Source organism: Scylla paramamosain, unplaced genomic scaffold, assembly GCF_035594125.1.
Source record: "Scylla paramamosain isolate STU-SP2022 unplaced genomic scaffold, ASM3559412v1 Contig87, whole genome shotgun sequence".
NCBI classification, from domain to species: domain Eukaryota; kingdom Metazoa; phylum Arthropoda; class Malacostraca; order Decapoda; family Portunidae; genus Scylla; species Scylla paramamosain.
In genome coordinates, this window is record NW_026973752.1 from 199,367 (window position 1) to 217,547 (window position 18,181).

Genomic DNA, 18,181 nt, shown 5'->3' on the forward strand with positions numbered 1-18,181 from the left:
GCATGGGTCTGCTGTGCCTCAGGGGAGTGGGTGGCACAGGGGGTGACGTGTATGTAGAGGGGAAGGAAGGTGAGGCACGGAGACACTGTGTCTGTTGTGATGGGAAGTGACATAGAGAGACTATGTTTGTTATGACAGGAAGTGAGGCATGGCATTTAAACACTGTTATGACAGGGAATGAGGCTTGCAAACTTCCTTCTCACCCTGCTCTCCCTCTCACAGACCACTTCTCACCCTGCTCTCCCTCTCACAGACCACTTCTCACCCTGCTCTCTCTCACAGACCACTTCTCACCCTGCTCTCCCTCTCACAGACCACTTCTCACCCTGCTCTCTCTCACAAACCACTTCTCACCCTGCTCTCCCTCTCACAGACCACTTCTCACCCTGCTCTCCCTCTCACAGACCACTTCTCACCCTGCTCTCCCTCTCATAGACCACTTCTCACCCTGCTCTCCCTCTTATAGACCACTTCTCATTCTGCTCACCCTCTCATAGACCACTTCTCACCCTGCTTTCCCTCACAGACCACTTCTCACCCTGCTCTCCCTCTCACAGACCACTTCTCACCCTGCTCTCCCTCTCATAGACCACTTTTCATTCTGCTCACCCTCTCATAGACCACTTCTCACCTTGCTTTCCCTCACAGACCACTTCTCACCCTGCTCTCCCTCTCACAGACCACTTCTCACCCTGCTCTCCCTCTCATAGACCACTTTTCATTCTGCTCACCCTCTCATAGACCACTTCTCACCTTGCTTTCCCTCACAGACCACTTCTCACCCTGCTCTCCCTCTCACAGACCACTTCTCACCCTGCTCTCCCTCTCATAGACCACTTTTCATTCTGCTCACCCTCTCATAGACCACTTCTCACCTTGCTTTCCCTCACAGACCACTTCTCACCCTGCTCTCCCTCTCACAGACCACTTCTCACCCTGCTCTCCTTCTCACAGACCATATCCCTCTTACCCTGCTCTCTCTGTCTGTCTCTTTCCCTCACAGGCCACAGTCTGCTGAAGCTGCGCAAGGCTCGGCCAGACCAGCGGTGGGTTGGGGCAGCTGGCATGGACAGTCGCAAGTATCGCATCTGTGGGGAGGCTGGCGCTAAGCTGACCATTCCTGTCCCTACAGGCACCACCGTCTGGCTCGAGCAGCACCAGAAATTGCTGGGTGAGGATGCCACTCTCACCTTTTTCCTGATGGCACTCTCACCCTTTTCCTTTTTCACCCTGTCTTTATTTTCTCTTTGATCTCTTGTTAGGAGAATTTTTTTTATTGACAGGAAAGAATTGGTTCTGAAATAGACTGGTGGATGAATGGAATGGACTCAGTAATCAGTTGTTAGTGTATATATGTGTGTGTGTGTGTGTAGGATGGTTAAGCTGTAATCAGTAGAAATATTTCCCTAAGTTAAGATGTGATTTTTATCTTTTCTTCCTTTATTTATTTATTTATTTATTTTTATTTTTTTCAAGTGAGATAAACTGTGCAGGAGACAGGGTGTTGGTGGCTTGAGGTGGGCAGGGCGGCAACCCCAGCAACCAGTACAATGGGCAGAAGGGACAGGTGGGTACTGGTGGGGCATCAGGAACACTGGCACTTCCTTGGCTTATTTATTTATTGATTGATTTGTTTTTATGTAAGTGGGTCACTGGCCAACAGCAAGAAAAGGTTAAAAAAGAAAAAAAGGCTCATTAGAATGCCAGTCCCTAAAGAGAGGTCAAAAAGGATCATCAATAATTGGAGGACAAGTGTCTTGAAATGGAAACCCCCTCTCATACTTGTGAAATGTACAATGTGCATGGACATATAAGGCACCTGTGCAAAGTTAGCAGCTGTGGAGGTGAGAAAAACTATGTACAAACCTGCTGGCTTCTTGCACTACCCCTTTAGATGATGTGTTCTCATGTTCCTATGTTCCCGCATCCACAGGGACACATTGTGAAGCTGGAACTGAAGCTGTTGGCCGATGTGGGTCTGGTGGGCTTCCCTAACGCTGGCAAGTCCACACTGCTGTGGGCCATCTCCAGGGCCAGACCCAGGGTGGCCAGCTACCCCTGTGAGTGTTCTGCACCTCTCTCTCCTTGTTCACATCATCTCCACTTTGCTCTGTCTCATGTCTGCTTGATTTTTTGACTGCACTGCTCATTGCCTTTAGTTTATACTGTTTCATGTCTTATCACTATATGTATCTCTCTCTCTCTCTCTCATCTCTCTCTCTCTCTCTCTCTCTCTCTCTCTCTCTCTCTCTCTCTCTCTCTCTCTCTCTCTCTCTCTCTCTCTCTCTCTCTCTCTCTCTCTCTCCACCTCTCTTTGTCCATGAATATGTTTGTCTGTCTGTCACCACACTTCAGGCTAGAAGTATTGCCATAGTGCACACAATTCATCATTTTCATCTCCTGCCTGTGAGTCACAGCCTGCTCAAGGAAACATAGAACCATTCCCAACAACTATGAATATTTTTCATGCCTCTACTTTGCTAATCTGTCTTGGGCTCATGAAAGTTATGTAGAAAGTACTCTTTTAGTACAAGTGATTGCTTCATAAACATGACTAGTGGCATGTAATAAAACTGAATACAGGAATTAATTAGAGGAGAAGCATTTAAAAAAATAATTCAATGAAATCTGTATTATTATTTTTATTATTATTAGTAGTAGTAGTAGTAGTACATATTTATGCTGCTTTCTTGAAATAACTCATCATTTAAATTTCTAACTACTTTGTTCCCTCCACCAGTCACGACACTGCAGCCGACCCTGGGTGTGGTGGAGTACAGTGACATGTGGCGGCTGACCATTGCTGACCTGCCAAGACTCATCGAGGGCGCCTGGGCCAACGTGGGGATGGGGCACTGCTTCCTGCGCCACGTGGAGTAGACACACTTCCTCCTCTTTGTGGTGGACGTCAACGGCTTCCGGCTGTCACCCAAACAGCCATACCGTTCACCCACCGAGAATGTCATGCTGGTCAACAAGGTGAGTGTGTGGGTGCCCAGTGCCCTGCAGGGGTGTGTGGGGCTGAGGAACTTTGGGTGAATGTGATGTCTGTGTGTTTACAGTTTTGACTTGCTGCTGTGTTGTGTTGATTGGCAGCTTTACTCTCATTCTAACTAATAGGAGAGTTATTTGCTAGTGCTCTTAATACTGATTCTGTGCATTTATGGTTGTATGTGGACAAAATGTTTTAGTTTTGATTCTGTTTTTATCAATTTATGACATGATGTTGGAACAGAACTCTATCATGACTTGGGGAAACTCTGTACAGTGTTGACATCTAGCCTACAATGAGTGTCTGGCTTGTGGCTTCCTTGGGATGTCAGACACACCCTGCTGGTAAACACATGGATGTGAATTTGTGATCCCAAGTTTGAGTCATGTTGGAAGCCGAGTCTTTGTGGCAGTGACAGGACAGTCGGTCAACCAAAATCCACTCGGGTCATGATGACCACCTTGGCCTGAGTGGTAACATGTCAGACTCATGTTTCTGTGAGTCCTGACAAAGACGTGATCTCCTGTGAAACCCTCTCCTGGTTGATTCATCCTGCCTCATCCTGTCTCCAGACCAGTGTCTCAGAGTTTGCATGATGCCCCAAGGCAGTGGTTTCCAACCTGTGGGGCGCGGCCCCCTAAGGGGGCACGAAGGGCTGCCAGGGGGGGGCGTAAGCACTTCATAAAGTAGAAAAATTACTTATTAGATGATTATATGTCAACATTATTGATTCTGATGGAATACATAATTGGTATACATAAATAATTATGTACTGTATAATTTTTTATCTCTGACATGTGCCGACTATGACAGTAAATAGCAGTATTTAAACCAGAGTGGAGGGGGTGCAGGGAACTTGTCATTTAATGAAGGGGGGGGGCAAGAATTCAAAAAGGTTGGAAACCACTGCCCCAAGGCATGACATCACAGGGACAGCCTGTCATGCACTTACCCTTCACTCACTCACACACTTCACACACACACACACACACACACACACACACACACACACACACACACACACACACACACACACACACACACACACACACACACACACACACACACAGTCTTCATCTTTACTTTAATTAGTGTAGTTTATGACAAACATCCCTCTCCCGCAAAAAAAAAAAAAGGCCAACAGATCTACTCTTTTACCTCTTGAGTTAATTTGTACCTTGTCGCAGGCATCGTCATGAGGCCCATGAAATCCACTGCTCTTTTTTTCCTGTTCCTTTGCATCTTACCACAAAGTCTCATAAGGGCCAAGAAATCTGCTGCTCTTTTTCCTTCATTTATATTCCTTTGTACTTACTCCTCCACACCTGTACACACAGGAGTTGGAGCTGTATTCACCTGACCTGCTGAGTAAGCCAGCACTCCTTATGGTGAATAAGATGGACTCTCCCAATGCTGAGTCTCGCCTGCAGGAACTCCTTCACAACATTAAGAGGATGGAGGGTGAGTACATGGGAACATAAGAATACAAGGGAAGCTGCAAGGATCTATCAACCCACAGTTGGCATTTCCTGTTAGAAATGCCTTCTGATTTCTACTATCATCCCCATACCTGAATTTATCTGGTTTTCTTTTAAAAGCTCCATATTGACAGGACATTAACAGCCATAAGAAAATAGGGGAAGCTACAGGCAGCCATCAGTCCTTAACATGACAATGCCTGTATGAAACATGCCTGCCTATTTCCACCCATCATCCCCTTCCACAAGTTTGTTTAGTTTTCTTTTAAAGCTTCCTAACGACTCAGCACTAACAACCAGATTACTGAGTCTGTTCTATTCATCAACCACTATATTTGAAAACTTTTTCCTTTGTATCTCATTTAAAGCTAGCTTTATCAAGCTTGAACCCACTATTTCTTGTCCTATCCTGATCACTGAACCTAAGGATTTTGCTCATGTCATCCTTGTTATATCCCCTAAGTAAAGACCTGAGGGAGGAAGAGAGTAGAGACATCTTTTATCATTATCTTTTCATCTCATTTACTCCTTCATTCCTGTTGGTTTGATATTCTGTGTTTGAAGCACCAAGCCAACTGATTATGTAGCACTGAGATTGTTATAGTTATTTTATACTATATTAGGTGAATAGCCTCTCCATTAGGGGCTGATAGGACTAAGAGTGTGAATGATGTGTGTATGAGCGGATGGTGCTTTGTCTGGGCCACCCTGTGTGGGATTGCCAACCTGGTATATGGACAGATGGACAGATAGACACATGGGTCAATAATTTGGAGCTTGGATATGAAGAAAATGTAAAACTAGTGGAGATATTTCAAAGGACACAGGAAAAAAAGGCTGCAGTGTTTTAGCCATGTGAAGAGAAGGAAAGAGTCATATGTCAGGAGAAGTGTGATGGAGATAGAGGTGCAAGCCAGGAGAGCAAGAGGAAAACTAAACCTTATATGGATAGACTGTGTAAGGGAGGACTTGAGACAGAAACAATTGTCAAAGGAAAATATATATGACTATGCTTGGAGGAGAGCTGGCAAGAACAATGACTCTATAGAGACTAGGGAAAAGATATCAAGAAGAAGAAATTATGGAGGTGTAATAATTAATAAGGGAATTATTGAGGTGTTTGGGCTGTGGGAGGCTGTGGAAGACAGTGCCTGGAAGTCACCAAATTCAGGGTAAACCTTCCACCATGGCCCAGGAAGTCATCAGCCAGTAGAGATGAGTCCAGAGCCTGACATGCCACCACCTAGTAGGAGGGAATGTATTTATAAATTTCTTGAATAGAGTTTAGTTGTCTTACAGGGTTAAATGTCTTGTAGGGATATAAATCCTGCTATATTTACAGTCAGTGCAGGCCGAGGTGATCTGGAAGTCATACCCTGAGCCTCTTTCCCTTCTAATGTGGCTGCTGACTGGTGCTCTCATAATGTTCTTGACACTTCCTCAAATATATTTAAGATATTTTCTATCACCATATTAATTAAACTTTCCCCAAACAGTTTTTTTTTTTTTCATATCAACAGGAAAACGGAGTATTAAATCTTCTGGAAACAAAAATGTGTCAGCAATAATTCAAGTCAAGGATAACATTGAAAATGAAACATAATATTGAAAATGAAAACTGGAATCATGACGCCTCTTGTGGTTGAGTCGTCCCAGTAGTAGTGCAGTGACTCTCCTTCACTAGGAATTACTAAAGACTAGTGTTTCTTATTGTTACTGAAAAAGGACAGAATATATTTTCTATCTTAGTTTAAGTAAATTAAATAGATGAAAGAATTTTTGCCTTTGTCTTTTCACGAAATAAGCCTCACTGGCTTTTGAAGTGAGAGTAATGAGCTCATTATATTTAGTGAAGCACTCTCCAAAGTAAGTCCTCTCTTTTGTAAAGAATTTCCTGTATGTATGGAATGATATCACAGCCTGTGTAACACATTCATTACCTGGTCAACCTACTGTGGAAGGGAACATTGCTACCATTCCAGTATTTTGTAAAGCGTGTTCATGTTCATCTTTGATTCTGCTCTTACATGTGAATCTTTCCTGTAAATTGAAAATGTTTTTAATGCCTTTCTGCACTAAGTGACGTTTCACATGAAGACATTTTGATGCATGCATTCTGTTCATAAGAGGGTCTCAAGTGACAGTCATAGTAATAATCACTGGACTGATGACTGACGTCTGGGAATGTCAAAATGGTGACTAAGAATGTCAGACTATTAACTATTGACTGGAGACTGGTGACTAAGAATTTCAGAGTAGACTGGTGACTTAGGATGTCATTAAGGATAGTGAGTAATGATGAGGATCTTGATTGATGAGTGGTGCCTGAGGAGTGTGACTGGTGACTGGTGATTGAAGGTGCGTCATGGGTGACTTTATGTATTTGACTGGTAAAATAGAATGTCTCTTAGGATAATGAGTACTGACCATGATTTTTGACTGGTGAGTGGTGGTGTTCCTGGGTGGTGTTAACAACTGGTGTTCCTCACAGACTATGTGTTGTGTTGCTCCTGTGGTGCCAGACTCACAGAGAACTCATGGGATAACTTTGTAAACATCTCCATTCCACTGTCTGAGGCATCCCAGCTGGTGACCATCCTGGGACACCCCCACCTCATGGTCCAGACCCTCAGGAACCCTGCTGACCTTGCTTTTGACTTGGTGACTGTCAGGAGGTCAGGCTGCTCAGGAGTGGGAGAGGTGAGCTGCACTCAAACATGTGTTTTGTTAGTTATGTGTTTGTTCCTGACCTCTAATCCTTCTGCTTATGTTGTCATCCTCTCTTCTCCATTGGGCTCCTCCAATCACAGTCTCATATCTGCATCTTGTTCTATTGCTCCAATCCCTCCTCAGGATCCTCCTAAGCAGAGGTGCCTCTGGCATTTTGTCTCTGCTAGTTGGGGGACCTGATGAGGTATTTTGCTGATTTTCCCTGGAATGGCCACAGCTTCCATGTCAGAGACCAGGGGTGCGTTAAGTTAAGTGACTTGGGTTACCCGGGTCACCCAGTTCTCAACTGGACGCTCTCTTTGCATGACTTGGGTGACTCGGGTGATTTGGGTTACCCAAACCGAGGAGGTGGTGTGCTCTGTGCTTTGATATCACAGCAAAAATGGCCACCCAACCATACTTATATTGGTGTTATACATGCTCAGTTATTGTGCATAGTGCAGGGAGGCTCCCTTACTTTGAAGAACCTTGCTCCAGTTGTCATTGTGGGTGTAAAGTTTTCTGAACACTTCTTCTATCAGTCAGTGTTTCTCAGTGGTGCAAGACTGATACTTTTTTCCTTTACATGATATTTGAGTCAGATACCAAAGTTAGCTGATAGCTTATTTTCCATTAGATGATATTTGAACCAGAAACCAGAGTTAGTTGATATGAACTGATTTTCCTTGAACCAGAGACCAGATCCACCTGACTGCTTTTTTTTTCTTTTCCAGGATATTTGAACCAGAAAGCAAAGCCAGCACAACCCACTTCAAAGCTTCCTTGGAGGGTTTCTATGGACTCATTCTAGAGAAACTGGTCACTGAGAAATGTAAGTATGCAAAAGTTGGAACAGAATTTATTAGCTAATATTTACCTTTGAAGTATGATGTTGTAGTGGTCAGAATGTTTGCTTCTATCTTGTTGGAATTGTGTTCAGTTTGCATTCAGTTTGCAGTGTGTCCAAGTAACTGCAGTTGGTGTATGCATAGCTGATGTAGAAGCTGTGCCTGCTGCCTCCTTCCTTCTTTTAATGGTGCACCCTTAAATCTTGCCATCACCTAAAATTTTGCACTAAAAATATTTGTAATCACCTTTTTGGTCAGCTTTGCCCTAAGCTAATTTAAAATATATATATATATATATGAATAAAGAAACAGTAATAATATCTAGCTATTATCCTTTAGATAAATCATGAAAACAAATAAACAAAAAATAAATAAAAAAAGGAGGGGCATGTGGTCCATCGAAGAAGCACATGAGTGAGTTTACATGAGTGATAGGTTTGTTTCTGCAATTTTCTTAAGGGGTAATACTAAATTATTATTGTTTTCCTTGTGATCGTTTTTAATCACCCGAGATCAAGGCTAAGTGATACAGTGATTGGATGGCATGCGGATGTTGATTGACACTTGAAAATTTTGTCATTGTTTTTGCTGCCAACTTTATAATTCCAAGACTCTCTCTCTCTCTCTCTCTCTCTCTCTCTCTCTCTCTCTCTCTCTCTCTCTTTCTCTCTCTCTCTCTCTCTCTCTCTCTCTCTCTCTCTCTCTCTCTCTCTCTCTCTCTCTCTCTCTCTCTCTCTCTCTCTCTCTCTCTCTCTCTCTCTCTCTCTCTCTCTCTCTCTCTCTCTCTCTCTCTCTCTCTCTTAATAGATTTGGACACCATATTTGGGGGTTGAAGAGATATTGGTAGGAAGCTTGTAGGGGTGTCTGTTCTTAGCTGGTCTTACAAAATTTAATGAATTAAGTAAAGTAATGGACTGGAAATATTAAAATGTATATATCTTTTATTTATATTAATAAATCATCATTAACAAATAACAGTTTTGTGTTTATGTCTTTTTGAACAGTGCAGTGTCCTAAACACAGAGGCAGTTAGTCTCCCTATTGAAGCAGGCTGAAGATAAACACTAGAGGCAACAAGATTCAATCTACTTTTACAGTGAGCAGCTTTACACAATATAATTTGTAGCATTGGTTGCCTCTTCCAGCTTTTCATTGTTTTTTCTCATTCCTCACTTGATCCAGGTCAGGTGTATTATTTCCACATGTGTTTTGCAGACACCATCTCTATTACAGTTCATTTCCTTCTCTCACCTGCTCTCACATTACATGCTGCAGCCCCACACAGTGCTGTTGGTACAACTTGTATAAAGAATTCTATATTTCTCCCTTTTCTCTTCATACTTCTTTCATGCAGTTTCATTCTACTTCTGCTTATCTTCTGAAGCAGTATAATATTCAAAGCTACATCATCATTCTGCTCCCTTTGTGCCTAGTACTTTGTCTTTCACACCTAACTCATAACAGCTGTATGTCTCACTTCTCTCAGTCAGCCACCAGTGCAGTATTCTTTTTTTAAATACCAGCTGGTTCACATTCCACTGTACTTCCAGCTTTCACCAGACTCCCCTCTATCTGTATTAATGAAAACACTCAGTTTCAGACTCCTCATTGGCCTTTCCAAGCACCAGCAGTATTAGCACAATGGCACAAGATGGGGAGGACATGGTGCCTCTCGACCCCGAGCTTCTGGCTGTGCTGGAGGAGGAAGCAGCCTCTCGCTATACTGAGGAGGATAACCAGTTTACAGAGGTAGTGTGTACGTCTGTTGTTACACATGTGTGGTGCTTTGTTTCAGCTTTCCTTTTTTTATTGAGACATCAGCTTAATGTGTGTGCATGCTCAAGTGTGGATGCTTTGTTTCATCTGCCTCTTTTGTTAAGATATCAGCCTAGAGCAGGGGTGTCAAACTCATTTATCCCAAGGGGCCAGATTTCACCTTCACATTCAATGTGCGGGCCAGATAATCACGCATGACCATAATAATATTAATAATAATAATAATAATAATAATAATAATAATAATAATAACAATAATAATAATAATAATAATAGGTAATTATATAATAATAATAATAATAATAATAATAATAATAATAATAATAATAATAATAGGTAATATTATAATAATAATAATAATAATAATAATAATAATAATAATAATAATATATTCTACCTTCACTCGCGTTTGCACACACGTAACCAAAAGATAAACCAGTAAAGAAAAGGAAGCATCATTTACCTTAATTCCTGGTCGTGCTGCTCCCAGAAACTTGGCACCTCTTGGTCTGTACAAGTTCGTCTATGTTTGGCGCCAGAGACTGAGCAATGGCTACTTTCAGTGTTGAGTTGAGGTGTTCATTAGTGAGCCGAGACCTGAGTCCAGACTTGTTCAAGTTCATCAGTGAGAAGAGTTGCTCACAGACATAGGTACTGCCGAACATTGACATAATCTTTGATGCCAAACATTTGATTCGAGGATATCTTGGCCCAACATATTGATAGAATGTACCAATATCAACACTTGAGAACTTTTCCTTCAACGCAGAATCGCACTGAAGATCAATTAGTTCTAACTGAATATCCTCTGGTGTCTCATCAGGATTTGCAGCGAAAGGATTTCGAAAGATCGAGAAATCACTCTCAAGGTTCTTTAAGTCTGCAAATCTTTCTCCAAATTCGTTCAGTAACTTGGAAATCATGTTGCAGTACTTTTCTCTGCTGATAATTCCACGAAACTCAGGTGTGCTTTGCAATGATTTCAGTGTAGGAAAGTGTGCAGCATTATTCGCTGCTAGTTGACGTTCAAAAAGTTTGAGCTTCACCTCAAAAGCACGAATGGACTCATGCATGTCTGTCACCAATTTATTGCGACCTTGCAGTCTTGTATTGAGCAAATTCAAGTGTTCTGTCATATCTACCATGAAGGCTAAATCTTGAAGCCAATCATAGTCTTTCAGTTCCTGGACATTTCTTCCTTTGTTATGCATGAAACTTTGTATTTCACTTCTTAATTCATAAAAGCGCTTCAGCACAATTCCCCGGCTTAACCAACGAACATCAGTGTGATAAGGCAGACCGTGAGAGTGAGTTTCCTCCAATAGGCAGTTGAACTGTCTGTGGTTCAGACCTCGCGCTCGTATAAAGTTTACTGCCTTGACAACAACATCCATAACGTGATCCATCTTTAATATTTTACTGCAAAGCACTTCCCTGTGAATTATGCAATGAACACTGTGAATTTGATGGTCTGAATTCAGGGTGAGTAGTTTTTTCCTTTAACTTTGCTGTCACGCCAGCCTTTCTACCAACCATTTGAGATGCTCCATCTGTTGTCAGACTCACAGTTTTCTTCCAGTCAACACCTATCCTATCAAGTGCACCAGTCAAACTCACAAATATATCATCCCCTGTTGTTGTTCCTTTCATTGGTACTAATTCCACAAATTCTTCAGTTACCTGCATATTTTCATCAACACCACGTATGAACACTGCTAGTTGAGCTATGTCAGTAATGTCTGTACTTTCATCGATTGCTACAGAAAATGCTACAAATTTAGCAACTTTTTCTTTGAGCTGACTATTAAGATTTTCTGACAGTTCATTTACTCTTTCTGCAACTGTATTTCTTGAAAGGCTTATGTTTGCAAATGATCTACGTTTTTCAGGGCAAATATCTTCTGCGGCCATCATCATGCATTTCTTTATAAAGTCCCCTTCTGAAAATGGTTTCGATGACACAGCTATTTCCCGTGCAATCCTATAACTTGCCCGTACTGCAGTGTCACTGGCTTCATGAACACGCTGATACACTGACTGCTGCCTTTTGAGAGACTGTTCTAGCGTCTTTACTTTTTCTTCACGAAGTTTTCCACTATACACATCATACTTTGAAGCATGAGTGCTTGTGTAATGTCGCCGAATGTTATATTCTTTTGACACCGCTATAATTTGGTTGCAAATCAAACAAGTTGGTTTTCCATTCACTTCAGCAAAAAAGTAAGATATTTTCCACTTTTCCTGCATCACACGATGTTCTTCAGTAACTGTTCGCTTCTTGGAAATCATGATGAGATGATATGCAGTAAGAGTCACACCAAAATCTGACGCTGTGACGCTCTCGAAGGACAAAGCAGGACTGAAGTCAAAGGCCGATTCTCGGTGAGACGGAGGAATGACGAGTTATGGTCACGTCTAATACATGTATATTACGGAGCAGGGCCCGTACGACTACGTGTATTCTCGTCACCTATAGTCACTGGCTTTGGAACGCAGTCGACGAGACGAAATGGTCACATGATTTACGTAAAAATATATGAGAATAATTCATTCACTACAAAACACGATAGAAAACTTGAAGCAGATGGTAAAGTTCCTGCTGGTGACATTGTGTTTGCAATCACTTACTTTAATTAAGAAAAATACTTTTAACAATAACACACACACACACACACACACAGAGAGAGAGAGAGAGAGAGAGAGAGAGAGAGAGAGAGAGAGAGAGAGAGAGAGAGAATGTTGGCGGGTGGCGGCGAGCCGGACACACACACACACACACACACACACACACACTTGACGAGGTTGGGAGTTACTATACCACAGAGGAACATCACCGCCCAAAAAATATAATAGTATCTTTATATCTTTATATAATGACTTTAAAATGCAAAGGGCTGGCTGGCTTAATCATTCCTGTAAAAAGACCAACTGTAAGACTGAAATATGAGACGTGCCGCGGGCCGCACATAGTAGTGTGGCGGGCCGCATGCGGCCCGCGGGCCGCGTGTTTGACACCCCTGGCCTAGAGTAATGAAAATTACTTCACATCACTGGGATGGATATTCAGTCACAAGGGAGTATAGTTGCTGAAGCCAAGCTGATCTGCAAGCTGTGCTCCCTGCATGCTCTCCGCCTCCTTCCCCTATATTTTGAAAATGTTGATATGAAAACATAATGTATGATATCAAAGTATTAACTTTTAGAAAAAAAAAAATAGTGTAAAGAAATAGACCAGTTATTTACACAACTCATTCATATGCCTGTGTTTCATATCAAGTCACTGACTTGCATCACGTCTCCACTGGTGAATCAGCAGGCATGACTGCATAACCTAGACACAATCAATGGCCAGTGGGAGCAGCAGCAAGTGAACTGTAAGAGTTTTTAAAAAGAAAACTGGTTGTAATCCACCACCAGATCAATATGGGTGTTTGCTGCTATTGTATATTACCCATGCAAATCAGTTCACACTGTTTGGTGTGTAGCTTATTTTATCTTTCCTCCAGGCAGAGAAAATTTGCACAGTTCACAGGCAGTCTCAACAAAGGAAAATAGCCAAGATAAAGCATGTGTGTATACACACACACACACACACACACACACACACACACACACACACACACACACACACACACACACTTTGTTGATTCATTCCATCTGTAAGCACCCCCACTCCCCCATAGATCACATTAGAACAGAAGTTTGAGGGTTGTGGAGTGTGATATTTCCTGCCACAAACACTGTGTGGAGTATGTCGTCCTAAGGTTAAGTGGTGGGACTTTGGCTGACACATAGTGGCAGTTAGAGGAAAATCCCATCATTATTGGAGCAAGACAGCTGAAGGAACAGAACCCCATGATTCTTCTGGATGTCAGTGCGAGTGGCGGAGCATATCATGCTCTCCAGAAGCCTCAAACCTAGAAGCCAGGTGATATACTGTAACTCAGTTTACTCCAGTTTGCTGGCACATTTTCTTGTATGCAGTCCTGATTTGTACCATACAGTCACTCTGTGTAAGTCTTTGACATCATGAGAAATTTTGTGCACTTGTATATGCATGCATCACAAAATGCTGCAGATGGGATGAGGTAAGTGGTACTTCATAAAAAGGCACATATCTCTCAAGAAAAGTAATTAAAACCGACCCTTATTGTCAATCAAAGCAAGTGGGAAGAACTTGAGTATTGCCATTTAGTAGGTATTTTTGGCATGCAGCTTCTCTGTGGTGAATACAGTGGTAAAAATAACTAACATGCTAGTTGGCCACATGCAACTCACCAATCATGTCAAGATGTGCTGGCTGGACTTATTTTACTCTATCCTTCCACCTCCCTGTGATTCTCTTCTCCTATTACTCTGTCACCTTTCACCTTACTTGTTCAGCACTTAGCAGGTTTTCCTGCTCTCATTCACCTTAAAATCTACTTGCAAAAAGTCCTTCCATTAGGTGTTGGTCAGACATCACTATTTTTTCCTCTCATTCACAGGCAATATTTTTACTGCTTCCCTGACGCTGACAATTCTTCATCTGCTTGCATCACTCAAGTATGCTCATCATTATCCTTCTTAAATATAAATATTTCCAGTCACTAACTGTCACTGAAAGCATAGCCCTAACATTCTTCTTCCAATTTAATTTCTTTGAAGTGCACCACACAACTACACCTTAAACTACGTACAGTGGTAACTCGGTTCGTTCGGTTCGGTTTATGAACAAATCACTTCACGAATATTTTTTAACAATTTTTGCCATGGTTCTTGAACAGTGTTTCTGTATGTGAATTCACAAACACCCTGCAGACCCCCTCAGCTGGCAAGCACACACACACTGTTGTGTTTTGGCATGCCTGCCGTGAACATTGTGATTATCACACACTGGCAAGTCACCCAAGTCAGGTGCCTTCCCAGCTGTTGGAGAGGAGCTAGACCTGGATCTCCTTTACCCCATTCCACCTCTAGTAAATTGCATGCCTTCTTATTTAGCTGGCCTCTTTTTACTTTCACTTTCAGGATGGTTATAAAGATGATAATGATTGGAGAGAAAAGACACCATCTCGCCTTGCACCAAACATGCACTGGCTGGAAGGAAATACTGGAGCAAGACTGTAAAGGAGGGATTTTTCTGCATAACTGTATATGCTCTGTTGTCCAATTACATTTCACCTCATGTTCCATTGTCTGGATGCCCAAAGAAAGAGCACACCTGTTACAGACAGGCTTATAAGATGTGAGGTTGTCAAGAATTCCTGGATCACAGACACAAGGTGGAATTTAGAAAGCATGTGCTGTCGTGAGTAGTGCAACAATCCCCATTTTACACAGACTTGTATGCTCAAATATTTCCTTCCAGCCAACCCATGCCTGGTGCAAGGCAAGATTTTGTCTTTTCCTCTCAAATAACTTTCTTTCCAACCATTCTGAAAGTTGAAATAGGAAGTGGCAGACTTAATTAATTTATGAAGGCATGTGATTTAGAGATGGAGTAAGGTAAGGGCTCCCAGGTCAAACAGCTGGGAAGGCACCTGACCTTCATATCAATGACATGAAGGTCAAACAGCTGGGAAGGCACCTGACCTTCATATCAATGACATGATATAGCCTGATGTCCAAGAAACTTACACCTTTCTGTGGTTACTGTAACTTCATTCGTCAAAAAAAAAAAATAAATAAATAAAAAATAAATAAATAAATAAAATAAATAAATAAATAAATAAATAAATAAAAATGCAGTTTCTGAGGTTGGAATAGATTAATTGTATTTTAATTAATTTAAATGGGAAAACTTGTTTTGATTTGTGAACTGAGGTTTCTACTGTACATAGATCCCAACAAAGTTCAGAATCCCCTGAATCCCTCCTCTCTACTCTATAGCAGTTCCTTGTCTCCTTGTCTATGAAATGACCAGTATTTGATATGTTCCAGCACTGCAAAAAGAGCCTGCCTAAGCCGCCAATACTCCCTGCTGACAGATTTGACCGCAACAGACAGTGCAGAGGCAACTTTAGGCATCAAGACTACAGGAAGGAAGGAGGCTGCAGGGATCAAGGGGAGTACAGAGGTCATGGGAATTATAGGGATCGTGGGAATTACAGGGATCACAGGAGGGAATATTCTGACCACAGGCAAGGGAGGTTTGTCAGTGACCACAGAGATCATGATGACAGCAGAAGGGATAGCGAGAAGAGGAAGTACAGGTCTGAGAAGGAGAGTGATGAGTATGGAAGAAGGAATTACCAGTCCAGCAAATACTACAATGGGTGGGGGGGGGGTCATCCTGTTGAGTTTTGTGAATCCAGTGGCTGGTATATTTATCTTTCATCAGGGACTTCACACAAGCTTCCACGCCATTAATTCTTTGACCATTACCAAAGGTTACTGACATTTAATTTACATTTAAATGCCTGCCTGCCTGTCTGTTCATATCTTTCTCTCACAACGTACTCACCATTCACTTGTGAACATTTAGATTTTTAGGAAATATTTTTGAGCAAGTTCCTTCATCACAAGGCAACCATCTACTAAAAAGAAAGAAAAATGGAATATATGTTGGCATTTCCTTGATTGCTTTTGGTGTTAATGTGTGACTTTCCAGAGTGACAATACAAGTGTTATCCCCACTACAAGTCATGCACTATATATAACATCACTGAGTATCTTTTCTCTCATTTTCATATAAATGTTTGTAACATTTTCATATAAATGTATGCTAACTTTTATGTGGACTTACTGTAAGATTTTTTAAAAGTAAAGTATTTTTCCAATTTACGATTATATACTAAAAACCTCCAAGAAAAGTATTTTTCCAATTCACGATTATATACTAAACCTTCACCTCCAAGATAAGACGTGATAGTTCATAACGTGCACAGGAATAGCATCCAACAAAGTAATTGTTGCCAAAGCCTCCAGTAATCCAGAACCTTAAAAAAGTTGCAACCCTCACTTTAGTCTGAAATTTTTATACTGTATGTCTGCATAATTATCAAGTTACATCCCCATGCAGCCTCAGCACACCAAGGCAAGGAGATACCGTGAAGGATTAGACCAAACATTAACACAGGTAAATCTTTAAACTTACACTAAATCTTAAGATGGCAAGGCAACAACTACTTTGTTGGATACTGTTGTAATATGTACATTTTATTCTCACCCAAACTTTCTGGCATAAATTAAGGATGAATGATGAATAAGGCTGCCACAATTTGTAAAGAAAATACTGACTGATGTTAATAATATGGATTTAAGAAGTAAATGTAAAATAAACCTCTGCATGAATGACAAGACTTTTCTGTAGAATGTAAGCCTGTGCAAATGTCCCTTGTGTTGGGGTAGGAGGAGGGATCCATCCTCTCCCCACTAGAGACTCAGGCACCAAGGTGAATTTGAAATTAACCTTAGGCAATGTTTTTGTGCAGTGTGTGTGTGTGTGTGTGTAGAAGCCATCATCATCAACCACAGGTGATAATGATGGTTCCTGCTTTCATCGTCATTGGGGCTAGCCAGACCAACCTGGGGCTGTACTCTGGAGTGACGCTGTATGCCTCAGGTGGGTGTGGAGGGCTGGGATAGTGGGTAACAATTAAAAAAGACTAGTATACACACAAACCATCACAAACACTATGTAATGCTGGTATACACACACACATAAACACACAATTAAGGCTGGTATACACTTAGAGACATACAAATACTTGCTATTGGTTGTATATTCTTAGAAACACACACACGCTTACTAAGTCTGGTATATACACAAACTTGTATACAAACACTAGTATATACTTAGAGACGCATCCAAACACTTGCTAAGTCTGATATACACACATAAACCCATAAGAGATGCTGGTATATGCTCGGAAATCTATACACATTAGGTAAGGCTACTATACACAAATCTATACATATATTAGGAATTTATGTTGAATGATTGAGATGACTAGTACTCTCTCTCTCTCTCTCTCTCTCTCTCTCTCTCTCTCTCTCTCTCTCTCTCTCTCTCTCTCTCTCTCTCTCTCATATCCTTTGTCTATGTCACTCATATTTTCTCTTATCTCTCCCTTTCTGTCTGTCTGTCTGTCTGTCTGTCTGTGTCTGTCTGTCTGTGTCTGTCAGTCTGTGTCTGTCTGTCTGTCCCACATTTCAATACACCCTTCCTGTCTTGTTACACCTTAGTACACCCCTCCTGTCTGCCCCTAGAGCTTAATACACCCTGTATCGCCCCTGCATCTTATTAAACTATTCCCGTTTGTCCTCCTTCATCTCAATAAATCCTGTCTTCTTTCCCTGTCTGCCTGTTTGTCCCATCTTACTACACCCTGTCTGTCCCTACTCCTTAGTCCATCCTTCCTTTCCTCTACACCTCAATACTCCCTTCCCTGCCT

At 41.6% G+C, this 18,181-nt stretch overlaps 1 protein-coding gene and 1 pseudogene across 1 annotated transcript; one reads left to right on the plus strand and one right to left on the minus strand.

Moving 5' to 3' along the window:
- Window positions 1-2: 2 nt before the first annotated feature.
- LOC135098852 (GTP-binding protein 10-like) lies at window positions 3-16,564 on the plus strand (annotated as a pseudogene).
- On the minus strand, window positions 10,268-10,876 carry LOC135098853 (general transcription factor II-I repeat domain-containing protein 2A-like). The gene has a single exon (XM_064001248.1). The coding sequence runs from the start codon at window positions 10,874-10,876 to the stop codon at window positions 10,268-10,270; it is 609 nt and encodes a 202-aa protein (XP_063857318.1).
- Window positions 16,565-18,181: the final 1,617 nt, after the last annotated feature.